The 17880-nt window shown below is 39.9% G+C and overlaps 1 protein-coding gene across 3 annotated transcripts in view; it reads left to right on the top strand.

The window, feature by feature from the left end:
- Window positions 1-17880, top strand: part of il1rapl2 (interleukin 1 receptor accessory protein-like 2) — a 633588-nt gene that overhangs the window by 594089 nt on the left and 21619 nt on the right. For all 3 annotated transcript variants that reach the window (XM_078169190.1, XM_078169189.1, XM_078169191.1), the window contains exons 10-11: window positions 15585-15725; window positions 16542-16602. In XM_078169190.1, coding sequence (XP_078025316.1) covers window positions 15585-15725; window positions 16542-16602 — 202 coding nt within the window. The remainder of the gene's footprint in view (window positions 1-15584; window positions 15726-16541; window positions 16603-17880) is intronic.

Genomic DNA, 17880 nt, shown 5'->3' with positions numbered 1-17880 from the left:
TAACAAGGAGTAGTTTAACCAGTGGGATGCCGTGGGAATCAAAATCCCCTCATATGCTTCCATAGAATCCGCAGCTTGTCACGTTTGTATTCCGTTGCAAAATATTGCCTTTGATTATGCTAGGCAGATGCTACTTGCACCCAGGTGTTTGTAGCCAACAATGCTATTGGCATCTGGGGTGGACTAGCCAATGTGGTGATATTCCTGGGTGCCCTAGCAACATCAAAATATGACATTAACACAAACGAATCTATTCAGCTATACTTCTGAAGTTTATGTACACAGAGTGCATTCAGCAGCATTATACATTCTAAAAACAGGAAACATAATAAGTCAACTAAGTCATTGTGCATTGTGACTAATCTCACCCGGATGCAAAAAGACACTCCGTATGAGGCAATCCCATGAACCAGTCTGACTAACATACAGTGGTGGACAGTAAGCGAGTACATATAATTAAGTACTGTAGTTAAGTACAGTTTTTGGGTATCTCTACTTTATATTTTTGTGAAGGCTATCGTTACTTGTTACATTTGCTTTGATGTCAGCGCATGATTTCTTTTTTTCTTCTCCAACACACAACCATAAACTGTGATCATGCAGTTCTGTTGTTTGTCGATGTAGTGTTCCCATACTATTACCTTGTGCATGCGCTACTTTGATTGGGCAGCTCATCTGTAGAGACGGTTAGAGAGGAGAGGTCATCAGCAGACAGTTGTATTTGGTTATGCAGTGTTACTATGGGTACAGCAGCAGATGAAGGTGAAGATTCCCCACTAAATCACCCATGGCCAAATCTCAAGTCCATGTTGATAGTTTTTGAAATAAAGAATGATTCATATCGTTTTAAGTGTTTGCTCTTTCTACCACACACAAATTTAATCATGGCCTAAAATGATTAACCATCCAAGCTTAGAAAGCATGTTGAGGTATGTAAATAGTGGAATAATATTTTAAACAGTTATCTGTGCTTGTAGTAGTTGCAGTTTTGTGCTATGTTTTGTGAAATGACCGAGTATGGATTTTCCCCTCCAAGTTGTCATACACTGTTAGAAATGTGTTTACTCAGCATTTTCACTTTAGCTGTGGATTCACATAGGTTTACATTTCTGGCAATGCTGCGTAAGAGAAGTTGAATTAACCTTGCCTGCAAATTAGGACTTGGTTCTAAAAGCAAGTCACTGCATTCAGTGGAAGGTTCTGTAAATATATTATGACAATAGACTACCTTTTGAGATTTTTTTTTTTCAAGTACTTTGAATACTTAAGTATTTTTAAAAGTAAGTACTCCAGTACTTTGAACCCTAAAGTCCCCCATTTGGGGTGATGTTGCCCATCAAATTTAACAGCAGAACCTCAGCTACAAGGCTGTAAAAAAACTTTTTACATGCCCCAAACTCAGTTTTAACATCAACTAAATAAACAACAACAACAACTAACTCCAACAATTCCAAACAGCACCGATATCCTGACCCACTTGGTATATTTCGGGCTCTAACTCGACCACACGTTATTCAAAACACACACCGTTCATCTCAAATGAAAGCTGAGACTCCACTCTTTCCACATGTATACTCCAAATCACTCTCCCTTTAACCATCACAGAGCTACAGCCCAAAGAACAACAACAACAGAAATCTCTTTGTCAAAATATAATTGTAATATGGCTCTTACCTTATTAATTTCGCCGTAAAATGCGCATTCTGCTGTTCATTCATGCTCCGTTCGTGTACTACCAGAAGTTGTCCGTCATTCAAATGAATCCGGGCTAAAAAAAGGTTCCAGGGGAAACATAACAATGACCACTCACAGCAGCCGACATCTCCCCACAACGTGTTCTGCTGACTCTGATTGGCTTACAGTGCTGTCAGTCTCATTTTGCTGGATAAAGCGTCATTCTATTGGCTCTAATGAATCAAACAAGGTGTCAATCACTCAAATCGGCCAAGCTGTCACGGAGATACGGGCCTCCAAAGCTCAGAACAGAAACTCAGGTTCAAATGTAGTAGGTGTGTATTGGTCAGTTTGGAGTGGGAAATGGAGGAAAAAAACGAAACGGACAGTTGTATGTGTGTATCCTAAACATCAGTAGGGATTTACAGAAACAAAAAATGAAAGATATAGGATTGTACATGACAAAAATCACATGCAAACATGGTGCAATTTTGGAGAGCTCGTCTGAATTTTCTGTACTAAAACCTCTCTAATATTGTTCTGCTTCACTTTATCAGAATCAACCTTTGCAGAGTTCATGTTCACATATTGTACTATGATGTGATAGAGGTTTAGAGCTGCAGCTGCATCATTCCAAAGGGATACTCATCCTGAAAATGCTTTTTTTTTTTTTTTTTTTTTTTAGGCAATCCTCAAAATATTTCATTTGTGCTGTGTGCCATCTTCATTTACTCTTCACATATAACACATATAATGATATTTACACATCTTAACAAATCTCACAAGTGTTCCCTTTACCATGACACCAATAGTATTCAAATAGACCTTGTGGTTGCAGAGATATATTCATTTCATTATGGGTATGCAGTTTTCCAGCAGAGGCCTATAAAATAGGGTCAGGGTTTATAAGTCATGAGTTGACTCAGTAACTTTCACCTGTACAACACATAGGTAGCAGGCTACATGCAAGAGAGAGACAGCGGAGAGAGAAAGAGCTGAGGGAGGCAGCTGAGTGGAGCGCAGCTTTACAAAGCTTCAGACTACCAGCAGGTGAACCAAAATGTCAGGCAACCATTTCCCACGTAATTAGGTTAATGGAAAGTAGGTCTATTTTGTCAAATGTTTTTTTTTCTCATTAAAGTTGAAAATAGGCTAATATCTTACAAAAAAATGAATATTCCAATCAATGATAAACACAAAATATGTATTATATCTGAGCAAAATATTGTGAATAAGGTTCAGCTTTAAAATGTTAAGGAAAGTGTTATTCTGTAGGTGGATAACTCCAAAAGCTCCAGTTCAGAGGGTGTTGGGAAGCCTGGTGATCAAGGAACTTGGGCAAAAAATATGTTCATGAAATCTGGAGATTGTTCTATATCTAGGACAATGTTTTTCATACAAAACTAGATATAGATAAAGCCTACTTAAGCCTAATCCCTGGGCTTTGACAGCAATTATTGAGATGCTGTAAAGTAAGACAAGCACAATATTTGCATGATTTGGTTGTTCTTTGAAGAATATATTTAGATATGTACACTTGACAGAGCATTAAAAACAAGGCACCACATTTACAGGGGGCAAAACACTGAATGTAGACTGATGGTATTTTATTAAATTTACCAGGTATACTTTGAAGATGGGCTGACTTACTTTTAATTTCATTTATATGTAAACATAAAACAATTTCTCAAATGACCATATTTAACACCATTCAGATACATGCTGATGGATGACATATAAAATCAGTAGGGGGCTGTCCTTTTTTTACATTAGAACAACGGCCCCTAAAGATGTCTTTGCACATCCCTGGTTGTTTCTCTCTTGGATTAGGTTGGATGATAAAGCACTGTCCATGTAGGTGTTCATGTGTGTCTCATACCTGTTTCCTTTTCATTCCAAATGTAGTGGGCAGTTGCTGTTATTATTGCACACAGCCCCCTTTTGCACATCTGAGTTGTCTCAAAGCTTAAAACTCCCACTTGTATGCATCAATTTATCTACACCTCCTTCTCTGTGATCAGTACAGATTTACAGGAAATGAGCAAAAGATAAAACCTTTAACCTGAATTAGACTCTCCCATTCAGTGTAGCTCATCACCTACAGCTCCGTTTTAGTGCTGTCATCCTTTCAACCTGAGGAGTATTTTAGCTAATAAGTGAGCACCTTGATTTTATTCTTTGAGCAAACTTTATTTTTCTGCCCTCCTCAAAACACCAGTATATTTTCAGATGCTAAGAGTGAGCCAGCTGAAGAGGACTGATTACTTAAACTACATTGTCCTTGAATGATTTTGAGTAGAAGTTCAGATAATGTTCAAATTTATGTAAAACTCTTAGCTGTAATTGACATTGCCTGGTCTTTTAAAATTATGTTAATTTTTGATGGGGGTGTTTCAGTGCATCAGCCAACTTGGAACAGAAATCGGTGCCTCAACAGATAAAACAATTAGGGCAGGTTCTGGGGTGAGAAGAGGGTGACAAGGCTATAGTAAGAGTTTTTTAATATGGTGCAGCAACCAGCAATTACTGTACATATAAAGCATGTCTTCATCACAGTAAGAAAAGGTAACCTTGTAGTCAGCTTAGTTTACACTAAATATGATGACAAAATAACAAGCAGTTTTCAATGAAAGACAGTTAACAGTAGGTATAGCATATGTACAGTTATCCTCCTAATAATACATATACTGAGCTTATATCCAACATGAACCAACAAACATTTTATCAATTAAAACTTAAATCAGCTCATGGCTGACCATCAACTAATTACCAGACTCCATTTAACTGAACAGTGATTTAAGTTTGTTTAGAGCCAGGACATTTTCACTTCTAACTGGGTGGATTAAGAGTTTATTTCAACCAAACCAGAGTTGGTGACTGTTAAAACAATGAGGAGACAAATGAGACAGGTTTTGTTCTTTTTAGTTTTTCTGTTTTCTTTTGATACGTTTTTGCCGAGTTTGCATGAAGTGTATTTCGTGATGATAAAATGATTGTTGCAACTTCATGACTGTTTCTCGGTACAGAAAAATGATCCTACTCACTTACAAATATGTCTGACCCTGGTGGGATACCTTCTGTAATGTTGTCAGATACTAATAATAATAATCTGAGCCTGTTACTGACCAAAGAAAAAGCACTTTCAATAGACGTGCATTGATGGTGCACAATTGCCCATTAATGTTGCAGACTGCTGTGCTACTGCTGCCTGCAGTGATGAACCAATTTCAAAAACTGTGTTTCCCATCAGTCACTTAGACACAGCAACTTAGAAAATAGGGTCCAGGTGAAAAAATGCAGAAGTTACCCTTTAAGCTAATTTTTTTTTGGTTTTATGGCACTTGACTTTATTGTTAGGGTTCAGTTTGCTAAAATGGTTGGCAGAATAAGTTCATCAGGTGGTAGTAGGTCAGTGTACAGCTTGTTTTGAGAGATTAAAAAAACTAATGTCGCTTTAAAGCATTCAAAATGAGCACAGATTTCTTTTACTCTGTGTCTTCTCACCAGTATTTCAAAGTTCACTAACAAACTTACAAATTTGTGTTGCAGGTTCAAGGCACTGAGTGTATGAATGAACAGATTTTTAACTCAGAATTATCCAGCTCACCAACGTTAGTGACTCAATCAGCAGCTTTTAGCAGTAAAGCTCCCCTCGCTGTTGACAGAGAGCACCATTGTCGGCTCAGCAGTGATACACAGTGTGTTTCTTTCTGGTTAAAAGCTTGTTAAAAGAGCACAGAAGTCACAGACACAGTCATGATGGGATATCTCTTTCAGAGACAGGTGGATGCTGAGCATTTAAACAAAGACACAGTGCTTGTGTGGGCTGAGTGTTCTACTGAGCTGAAGAAAATTGTTGAACCTGCAACAGCCTGAACTTTAAGTTTAGTAGACTGAATTAAACACAGTCACGGTGTATTGAACAGCAGTGATGTATATGAACTAAGTCAGTGACTATTAACCTTTGAATTGAACTGAACAAATCCATCTGAATGAGGCGAAGTCGTTGGTAATTTCCACCTTCAGCATAGGCTACTTTTTCAAAAGTTCACTAACCAGGCTAACCAGCCGGCAGACTGTTCCGGCGCCTCCTGGCCTGAAGCCTTGAAGATAATAGGGTCACATTTGGGTGCCTGAACACAACATGACAGCCTAAACAAAGCACAAGGTATTCTAAGTTAGCACAAGTTATCAAAGCTTGATTTCATGCACTGTGTGTGTGATTGAATTAGGGCGTGCTCTCACCCAGCAGTGACCCAAGGTAATGGGTTGATGCATCTATGTTGCATGCATGCACTCACACACACACACACACACACACCTACAGTACACACGCCATACACATCCACTTATTGTAACTGACAGAGCAGAAAGAGCTGCCTTCAGCCATCATGACGGGTCTTACTAGAAAGAAAAAACAAAGGGAGAGACAGACAGCTGACAGGAGAGACAGGGGATTGAGAGAATATGACAGACAAAATACTGGAGACTAGAAAGACATAGTTTCTTTGATGTCTTTTAAAAGTTTCTAAAGGTTTGAGTTTGGGCTCATAACACAATCTAATCTGATTTGCTTCATCTAGAGGCAAAAAATAGCGATCTGGCAATGAGGACTGATTTGGGATGAGGAAGGGAGATACAACCACCAACTTCCCTTTCACACTCCATGCATCATGGACTGAGCAGATTGCTGTCACATATCAAGAAAGCCAAATGCATCCAAGAAGCATTCAAGAAAAACTCATCAGTCTAATTGCACCAACCATCTTAAGATAGGTTCAAGATGCATTCACTCTGGATGTTGTAAAGATGTAAATGCATCATACTCCGAAGTGTGTACACAATCTGTGCTTCTTCATAGTGTCACTACTGTTATGTCAGTAAGAGGTCTGTAAAAATAACCACTCAGTGTGTGTGTCCCATCATCAGAGCTGGCCCAACTCATATGCGAACTTAGCGACAGCTTAGGGCCCCATGGTCAGCACAGGGCCCCCAAGAGTGCTTGAAATGTCCCACAGAGTCCGGCACTACACAAGTTGTGCAGGCTCCGCAAGTAACACAAGGCCTCCTCCCCCTCTTATCAAAGCATGTGTCAATGTTTGCAGCTTCCAATAGAGGATGAAATGAAACTACTCTTCTGGTCACACAAAGAGAAAAAAAACTATGAGAGTGAATTGGAGGAATAGCAGTCAGGTAAACTGTCTTCTCTCATCTCCAAGTTTGATGTTAACACATTAAAGTACTATTAATTCAATGTGTTAGCTTGCGCTGCATCTCTCTCTAGTCTGTCTGTCTTGCTAACTTAGCTGGGCAGTGAATCTCTCGATCTGTCTTTATCTTGCTTATTTGCCAGTTACTCCCAGGCTCTTCTGTGGCTTCCTGCCTGACAAAAGTGAGAGTGAAATACAACTATTCATTATGTTCGTTAGGCAACAGTGTCCATAACCTGCGGTTTGGAAGAGATAACAGTGTTGCATGTGAACATGCATTCATATGTGCATGCACAAAATGATGCTTTCCAGTTATGTTAGCAACCTCTGTGACATGTCCTGACAAATATGAGGGTGATGACACTCCTCATAGGTGGATATAATTTTATAATTAGGTAATAATTATCTTGTCTCTCAGTCAAGGTTTAGTTACAACTCTGGAATAATGCAGGATGGAAAGCAATGGATTGATTTTGACTTTTTATGAAGTGAGCTGTTGAATTTAAACTGTTGATAAGCTGGGCATACTGGGCAATATGGATATACAGTACAGGCCAAAAGTTTGGACACACCTTCTCATTCAATGCGTTTTCTTTATTTTCATGACTATTTACATTGTAGATTCTCACTGAAGGCATCAAAACTATGAATGAACACATGTGGAGTTATGTACTTAACAAAAAAAGATGAAATAACTGAAAACATGTTTTATATTCTAGTTTCTTCAAAATAGCCACCCTTTGCTCTGATTACTGCTTTGCACACTCTTGGCATTCTCTCCATGAGCTTCAAGAGGTAGTCACCTGAAATGGTTTTCCAACAGTCTTGAAGGAGTTCCCAGAGGTGTTTAGCACTTGTTGGCCCCTTTGCCTTCACTCTGCGGTCCAGCTCACCCCAAACCATCTCGATTGGGTTCAGGTCCGGTGACTGTGGAGGCCAGGTCATCTGCCGCAGCACTCCATCACTCTCCTTCTTGGTCAAATAGCCCTTACACAGCCTGGAGGTGTGTTTGGGGTCATTGTCCTGTTGAAAAATAAATGATCGTCCAACTAAACGCAAACCGGATGGGATGGCATGTCGCTGCAGGATGCTGTGGTAGCCATGCTGGTTCAGTGTGCCTTCAATTTTGAATAAATCCCCAACAGTGTCACCAGCAAAACACCCCCACACCATCACACCTCCTCCTCCATGCTTCACAGTGGGAACCAGGCATGTGGAATCCATCCGTTCACCTTTTCTGCGTCTCACAAAGACACGGCGGTTGGAACCAAAGATCTCAAATTTGGACTCATCAGACCAAAGCACAGATTTCCACTGGTCTAATGTCCATTCCTTGTGTTTCTTGGCCCAAGCAAATCTCTTCTGCTTGTTGCCTCTCCTTAGCAGTGGTTTCCTAGCAGCTATTTGACCATGAAGGCCTGATTGGCGCAGTCTCCTCTTAACAGTTGTTCTAGAGATGGGTCTGCTGCTAGAACTCTGTGTGGCATTCATCTGGTCTCTGATCTGAGCTGCTGTTAACTTGCGATTTCTGAGGCTGGTGACTCGGATGAACTTATCCTCAGAAGCAGAGGTGACTCTTGGTCTTCCTTTCCTGGGTCGGTCCTCATGTGTGCCAGTTTGGTTGTAGCGCTTGATGGTTTTTGCGACTCCACTTGGGGACACATTTAAAGTTTTTGCAATTTTCCGGACTGACTGACCTTCATTTCTTAAAGTAATGATGGCCACTCGTTTTTCTTTAGTTAGCTGATTGGTTCTTGCCATAATATGAATTTTAACAGTTGTCCAATAGGGCTGTCGGCTGTGTATTAACCTGACTTCTGCACAACACAACTGATGGTCCCAACCCCATTGATAAAGCAAGAAATTCCACCAATTAACCCTGATAAGGCACACCTGTGAAGTGGAAACCATTTCAGGTGACTACCTCTTGAAGCTCATGGAGAGAATGCCAAGAGTGTGCAAAGCAGTAATCAGAGCAAAGGGTGGCTGTTTTGAAGAAACTAGAATATAAAACATGTTTTCAGTTATTTCACCTTTTTTTGTTAAGTACATAACTCCACATGTGTTCATTCATAGTTTTGATGCCTTCAGTGAGAATCTACAATGTAAATAGTCATGAAAATAAAGAAAACGCATTGAATGAGAAGGTGTGTCCAAACTTTTGGCCTGTACTGTACATCTCGTTCAGATGTAGCGTCTTTTGTGCGAACAAACCCATTACTTTAAATGTAGACGCGCATCATGCGCGCTGACAACCCAAAGCGACACCGTAGTGGCGCACATTTGGTGCGACGCGCTTTTTTTTTTGTCAGCTTCATGGACCTGCTTCTCCCTCTGGTGTTGTGTCAGATCCCAGTTCCCCCTCAGGCTGTGTCTCTCCTGCTGTTTCCCATGGAGCTCTGCCCCGTTTGAAAGGTGAAGGAAACCCATATGTGGAAGGACGTCGCCTCCGAGATATAGAATATGTATTATAGAAGAGAAACACACATTTCAGGACCACAGACTTGTATCATCAGAACAGACATGTCCTGTGATTTTCAGCCTCCTTTCATATTTAATAGAGGGGGGGGCAATACCTGACAGTAATATTCTCAGCTGTCAGGATGTGCCTGCTGTAAAGAGTAAATAGAATCATACAAGGCTGAAAATCACAGAACATGCCTGTTCTGATTATACAAGTCAGCAGTGTAAAGCTCAAGCATGTGGGGGCCTCCTTTCATATTTAACAGAGGGGGGGGACTGTATCTAAAAGTACAGCTGCAGTACAGATGCCCCCCGCCACAGGCCTTTGCCACCTTGGTCTCAAAAAAACCCAGGGAAATCCCTGGTACAGATTCAGTTGATCTACATCCATCCTCAGTCAGTACTAACACAGACCCAGTGCAGCTGGCTTCAGCAAATGCTAACACCATGCTTTACTCTTTTATCTGTTACTAAAAATGTTTGTCCTTTCCTTGGGCAGTTTTATATTAACATTTCATTAGAGCAGTGCTCTTTTTGTCTTTGTCTCTCATCTCATCACTGTACTTGACCTTATAATATTAGATAATTGTAATATATGTATGTTATTTACCATGTGTTTGCCTTGTGCACCATATCTTTTTGGTTGTATCATATCCATCATCAGACAGGTGATAGTCAGCCCTCCTCAATTAAAATGTAACTCTTTATTATTAATCAAACTTTTCAGACAAAAGACCCTCAAAGGGATAGTGCACCCAAAATTTTTTTTTGATTTTAGAGTGCTCACATCCCTTGCGGAGATCGGCAGGTGGAGCGGCTAGCACACCTAATGGTAGACGGCACCCCAGACTAACGTCCAAGAACACAAAATTGAAATACAGTTTGGTTTCAACCCTTTGTTGAACAAAGAGTGCCAGAGTGGACCCAAAAAATAAAGAAAATGGTTCATGAAGCATTATGTGGCCATTGCTAATTGAAACCAAACTGTATTGCCATCCCTTGAGCCTTTTTCATTACACCAACAGCGCCATCTAGTGGGTTCAGCAAATACGACCGGTGGTTCGTGAAGCCTCATTTGGACATCAGCAGCATGGACATGTAGGAAAGACTTCTCCTCAATGTTGGCTTAAAATCTTACTTGATTTTGAGATTCTAATTTAGAATCTATGTTGACCAGAGTTTGGAGAGCGGTTGAGGTTTTCCCATTCACTTCAATAGTGCAGCAACATTTTTCTCTACAGCTTCTAGTTACCTCCAAAGACACTGCATCTTAAGGCATTTCAGCATCTCCTGGTTCCAGTGAATGATGAGACAGATGGTAGGTTGGGAGACAAACTTTAGGGCTATTTTTATTTCAGAACCATTAATGTTGTATCTTGACAAACTGCTTTTGCAACAGATGCTAAATGCTCTTCTAATGAAGCCAGCGGAAGAAAAATGAGAACTAAAAGACGGAGAGGAAGAGTAAGGGCAGTGGTGTCATTTTCAGTGTTTGGTTGTTCGGAGAGACAAAGAGCATGGCAGGGAGGAAAGTTATGTAAAAGATCTCATTGAAACTTCTTTTATCATGTTCCTCCCCACACATGCAGACACCTCCACCTGTACCGATGACTTCTCTTTTTATGCCTAATAAGTTAAAAGCATAATAAAATTCAGTGTTCAAATTCTGCTCTCATTTTCCTGTGCACTGATATCAGGAGACGGCAGCAAGTGACTCATTACTAATGGAAAATATCTGAGAGAGATAGATGAAAGGGGGAGTGGTGACGGGGGGGGGGGGGGGGGGGGGGGGGGGGTCGGCGGCGGCAGAGAGGAACATGGGGGAAGGGGAGAGAGAGGTGGATGGAGGGAGAAGCAGAGGTTTCTAAATGTGTCTCATTACTAATGGAAGCAATCTGAGTTCACTTCGCAGCAGAGCAAATATTTGGTAATTAGTTAAATTTCACTATTTTTCTTCCCCCCTCGGACTACCGCTCCATCCCTCCCTCCTTTTCCCCCACTCTGTCGCTGTCCCACCTCCTCCTTAATGTCTCTGTTTATGCAAAAGTGGCGCAGCAGCTCAGAGTAGAGTTGGAGAGACGTCTGCTGGTGAAGTGTGGTAACTTCAGGCGGATTAAATACTGTGGTGGTTAATAAAAGATATGATTGGTGCCTTGTGGGAGATTATTACTGAGAAAAAACATCAATATTTACCCATTTCAACTCATCAAAAAGGCCTTACATCATAATGTCAGTCAGTTTGATAATATACACAGAAACAGTATGAAACAATATGTTCTCCGTTTTCTGTGGAGGCATGCAAGAAAAATGAAGTTTTCTTCAGAAATTCACGGTTACATAGAGTGACTAGTTAATAAACAAATGGTCATGTTGTGGCTGAAGTAGTCCTTTAAAGGCGTAAAAAGGATTGTGCTGGTGGGATAAAGAAATACCCAAAGGGGCTTCAAATAATGTTTCATAAAAAGAAAGTAAATAAAATTTAAACTCTAAATGTATCAATGAAGAAAAAAACATGAGCCTAACATTTAAAAGAACATTGAAAAAGGCCACAGAATTATATAGAGTAAAATCAATGGCTAATACTTCCCAGCACTACAGTGAATATAACATAAATACATATGCCAGTTACTATTACAAGTACAGTATATCACAACTACTATAAATGCTAATAAGTGAAAGAAGGCTATATAACATACATGTAGAAATTCAAGCAGTTTTGCTCACACAATAACCTCAGATATGATGATACTTCTTCCACAGCTGAGCTACTCTGAATCTGATGTTGTTAGTAATCTTGGAGGATGCAAATGTTGATGGAGCCTGGTGTTATATGTGTTGATTACTAATTTGTCTATTAAATGATGAAAGTACAATCAGGCTGATACACACACACTTGTATCTAGGCATTGATGGATTACCCAGGGTGTCTACTGGAAGATTTACAAATTGTACAAAATAATATATGCAGCGATACATTTTCATTTATTAGTAATAACAGTTAAGTAATATATTGTGTAATAAACTAACACTGACAGAGGTCAGTCTGCTCTTACATTTTGCTTGTAGTGCTTTTACATACTCCAAAAAACTGAATGCAGGACTAGATTAATTTTTCATTGTAGTACTTTACATTAAAAGGATCTTCTTCCATCACTGCCCATGTAAGGTATTTCTCAAATTAACCCTTCCTGGTGTTACACGATTGAACCATTTTACTAGTGTAGTTTCTTTAATTTGTATAGTAGTAGGTTATTATAATTCAGCTCGTGATTGTGCGCCTTTATGATCACTACAGCTCTGACTGATGCCTTCAGAGTTACAGTTCAGTGAAATGTCAGATGAACAGTGGCACTTAAAAGGGAGTGCTTACACTGTGACATGCAGGCACTGTAGGTGCTATACACACTATCACTAAACTGGCAAGGGAACAAAGGAACCGGCAATTTCACTGTGAGATCTTAATGCTTAACGTTTTGATCACTGGAATTTAGCCAGTGGTATAATGATTGTATGATTTTGTCTTAACTTTTGTCTTTTTGTACCTTTTGTATCTACCCTATGAGGCAAGTCATAAAATCTACATACAGTTAATCTTCAAACTGACCCTGTGTATACAGTACACACTGTATGTCATCATTCATAAAAAGGAATTAGTAGTATGAAAACATAAAAGCGAGGCAAAAATAGATGGTAGTGGGAGAGTGTCCCCTCAGATAATTACATCTGACAGTGCAACAGGCCACTAGGTGGCGTTGTCCTCCTAGGTGGCAACAAAAACCTGCTGACTGCTGCTTTACAGTAATGATGACACACTAGCACTGTAAGCTCTTTTTAATGTTAGGGGATATTGTTTAGTTAAAAACAATTTCACTTATGCTGCAAAGATGATCAGACTAGATTGTGTGTGTGTCAAGTCAAAAAAGCACCAGTTTTAAAATGAAGTGGTTCCAGGAAGAGACACAGGGACAACATGAGGTGTGTGTGTGTGTGTGTGTGTGTGTGTGTGTGTGTGTGTGTGTGTGTGTGTGTGTGTGTGTGTGTGCACGTAAGTGAGTGAGATAGTAATAGATCATATTTCCCATGGTGTCATTCACCAGCCATGTTCCATTAATCTCCCATACACTCATATTGCCTATGATAGCACTATCATTCATTCACACACACACACACAATTGAGACCACGGATGTGTGTGTCTAACATGGTGACGAGGGGTCATCTGTCTCTCTCAGTCAAGACAACATACTTTGTGGTGAGGCAAACTTTGTGTGTTTTGCCAACTTCTTGTTTGCAGCTTCTTTAAAATACAGAACAGGTGGTTCCTCTATTTTTGATTTGCTGTAAAGTCAGCACAACACTTGCATCAGAAGCATCACCAATATGTTTCAGCATAGACAACAAAAACCAATGTGCGTGAGTCGTTGTCTACAGAGGTGGCCATGTTGCACCGCCATGTTTCTACAGCAGCCCAGAATAGTTACACCAAACACTGGCTTTAGATATGGCCATTCTTGTTTTTGCATTTTTGTTTTTTGCGTTTTCGCATCTGCCACTGTAGTTAGAGGCCCATGTGCACCAACAGCGTAGGATAAACTCTGATTGTTTAACAGCAAACTGCTTTATTCTGTGTTTTTACCAGTTTAAATCAGCGGGTCCATGTGTTTTGAAAAAGAGGAGACATCTGTGGATAATTCGGCTCCCAGTAAAAATCTTCTGAACATCTAGATCATAATTAGGGTGAGCACACATTAAGTTATCAGAGAAACAAGATTAGGTCAAAATGTAGTTTATAGCTGGACCACGTATTAGAGGGCTTTGGAGCAGTGCGTTTGTTTTGGAGAGGAAGAGACCTCTACAGATAATTCTGCTCTCGGTAAAAAAAACTCTAAAACAATAAACACTAAAGTAATTCTAATCAGGTTTCAGCTTGTTGTGGTCATAAGGAGCCAGCCTCAAGTGGCCGTTAGGGGAACTGCAGTTTTTGGTCCTAGCTTCATTTTTCAACCCTGGAGGTCCCCGCTTGTTGGCAGTCTGTAATCCTCACTGCTAGACGCCACCATATCTCCCAGATCTTACACACTGGACCTTAAGGGATGCGGTAAAACTGATTGAGGGTCAAATGTGAATTAGGTGAACTTCCCCACCTCCAATAAAGATCATGTACAGGTGCTAGATGTTTCAGTGGTAGGCATCTCTGTCAAAGGGTGGCGTTAGGGAGGTTATGCCAGCCTGACTATGATTTTAATATATGTATTTTTAACTTAGGAATTCATTTACAAATTACTGTTTTAATCATTTATCGATACATGTTTATCCTATTTTATGTTCATTATAATATAATGAATTTTAAGAATTTGGGGGGAGCACAGAAGCGTATTTGGACAAGCATTGCTCCCTAATGCCCCCCGTGCCGCTGGCTCTGAGCTGCACAGAGCTGCAGAGGGATCTGTTTGTACAGCTTTCACATTACTGGGAGTCGTGTCATTCAGTGTTGACATCAAAATACTGCCTAATGGAGCTTTAATTAAATGTTGAACTGTGATACACACTTAGCCTCTGACCTCTGACCTGCCTGCAGAGAAGATCAAGTCCTAAGTGAATTTCAATATGAAAGAAACAGACATTAACAGTTAGCTCCCAATTAAGCAGCTCTTGACAGGCAGTTTGTTTTTGTGGTTTTACAGAAGTCATGTTACTGTACAATGTCTTACACACTGGGTCAGTGTGTGTCTGTCTGTCTGTCTGTCTGTCTGTCTTTTTATGCCTCATTCAGTCAATACAGTTCAGTTCAGTGTGCTTTTTGGTGAGAGTGTTAGGCAGACTGTTAACAGAAACTCTTAATACAGCTGTGACTCCTCAAAAAACAATCCCACCATCTATTGTTTGTACAAATGTTTATTTGCGTGAGTGAATGAGCCCCAGTCCTCGTCACCAATTTAGAAAATGTGCCAATCTGAAGGTAATTTAAGTTCTCATTTCTTTTACATTTCCTGAAATAAAATTGACTTGGTGTGCTTAGCCGTGAGCAAACCAGTTTGTAATAAGCACAGAAGAAAATCAACATAAACAAAACTGAGCTTGAGTCAAACAGTGTTTAAAGTCTGAAATATTGAAGAAAATATGATTTTTTAGGATTTACCGCCTCATCATCAGAGATCCTGTGAACAATAACTGATACACTGTATGATCTCATCAAATTCTTTTTTACTCTTTCCCTTCCTGTATCTCACCGACTGTAGATATGTATCGTCTGGAGCTGGCTGGAGGTCTGGGGGTCATACTGTTGCTGCTGGGAGTCCTCACAGCACTTTATAAGTGTTACAACCTGGAGATCATGCTCTGTTACAGGAGACACTTTGGAAGTGATGAAACTGAAGATGGTTAGTCTAATTTTGAGCTCACTTTGAATTCAGGACAATCAAATAACAGCGGTGTTCAAAAAGGTAACTCACAACAGAATCAGGGCGTATTTCAACATACATATTGCACCATGAAGAGCAGAGAACTTAAGACATGACAGGCAGCAACAAGAATACAGTAGAGGGCATGCAAGAGGTTTCTGCAAAATGTCCATGTACCCAACCTATTGCTAAATGCTGTACTCACTCGATAATGAGTGAGTGTGAGTGAAAAAAGTAATAAGTGATGATAGAAGCATGTTAATGAGGCAATAAAAAGAATAAGATACACAACAATTACACTAGATCAAGTTTACATCTAAATAGTGATTTGGGTTTTATCAACTTAGACATCATTTTCCCATGCTGAAATTGGTCTAGCATTAAGTGAGAGAGAGGCAGCACCTGTGATACAGGCTGCAGTGTAACCATTCGGGGCATCTGTGCAGTGTACGTTCACTGACAGTTCTTGTTTTTTCCACCGAAAGCAAAAGATCCCTACAGAGACAAGATTGTTTTTTTGTTAAACCAGAAACAGCCTATGTCTTTTTTTGTTGTTGAAAATTACAAAGACATAATTTTGTAGTATTGATTGAAAGTATTGATTACAAATAAGTCAGTCTAATGTCCTTAGCAGGGCATTCCCAAGATCTCATGCCCTAAAGGTGAATTGCTCTTTCCATTTATTCTCCTCTAGTCCAGATGAAGGATGATCAGAAAGTATCATCATTCAGGATATGGTTAGTTGATGCTGTTTAAAATGTAGTTTTCTCTCTTACTATGTCTCTCTCTTCACAGATAATAAGGAGTATGATGCCTATCTGTCCTACACTAAAGTGGACCTTGACTGTTTGGGCAGGTCAGTTACCTCTGTACACATTTCTTATCTTGCTAACAACAGTGGTTCTGCAGCATGAAAAGCCCCTGCTTACTTCAATCATGTTCGCTGGATGTTAAAAGCTTGCTATGTTTAAATGTAGATTTAAACAGCTTCCATTGCTTAAAGGAGAAGTTCAGTGGTAAGGGAGTTGTGACACTGATGGCGCAGAAGGAAACAGCTGCCCTGGTTCTCTCTAAAGCTCACTAATTTACACCATCCATAAACAGAGATGTAAAAAATTTGTGGTTTCAGAGGGTGATACTCACTGGAACTAGTTCTTGGTAAACGAGATGCAGACGTAATGACATAATGATGAATTTGTGCAGCATCCGGGGTCATTACAGTGAGATTGCCAGGTTTGGTAGGTTTGTGTTTGTATGAATGCATATTTTAAGTAATAACCATATATGTTAATGAATAAAAAATGGGGAAAAAAATGCTGAGTTGTGTAGGGCATCTGAAAATCAGCTTAAAGATCTTTTTAATGTTCACACTAAAACACAGGTACAACCTGCAGGTTAAGTCATTATTTTCCTGTTGAGAACACATGGCCCTGGACATTGTTGAAGTGCTTTGGGTGTTCATGTTACACCCTACTACTGTGCTCAAGTTACAAATGATATCAGCCTTACTCCTGTTAGCTGCAGAGCTTCAGAAGCAAAGAAGCCCACTCTTACTGGTCTTGCTTCATAAGAGACTTTGCAGGCATTCTTTATTTCTCCTAAATTCTCAGAAAAAATTTTTTATTTTTATTCATTTTATTTAACACAGTAACATATTGATTAACAAAGAAAATAAATCCGAATTGAATTGCCAATTAACCTCACCTGCATATTTTTGGATTGTGGGAGGAAACCGGAGCACCTGGGGCAAACCCACGAGGCACAGGGAGAACATGCAAACTCCATTCAGAAAGAGGCCCAGAACCTCCTTGCTGTCAGGTGACAGTGCTCACCACTGCACCACTGTGCCCCCCAAGTCATGGTAGAGAATATTGTTCGCATGGGGTCTGACTGTTGGGGAAAGATCTTCCAAATGTTACCTTTCAAATGAGACCATGCATGTGCATGTACAAAAAATGGAACAAGGACAGCTCTCAGGTTATTTTGGGTATGCCTTGGATAGGTGTTTTAGGTCAATTTAGATGAATTTTACAGGATGCTTAACTGTTAACCACTTAAAATGCATTTGCAACCACCAGGTGCTCATTTGACTATTTGATTTTGAATCTGGCACGTAATTGTTGTTCTCCTCCAC

The sequence above is a fragment of the Epinephelus lanceolatus genome, chromosome 7 (genome assembly GCF_041903045.1).
Source record: "Epinephelus lanceolatus isolate andai-2023 chromosome 7, ASM4190304v1, whole genome shotgun sequence".
NCBI classification, from domain to species: Eukaryota; Metazoa; Chordata; class Actinopteri; order Perciformes; family Serranidae; genus Epinephelus; species Epinephelus lanceolatus.
Note: the sequence above shows the minus strand (reverse complement) of the source record. Positions and strands in the feature narration are given on the sequence as shown.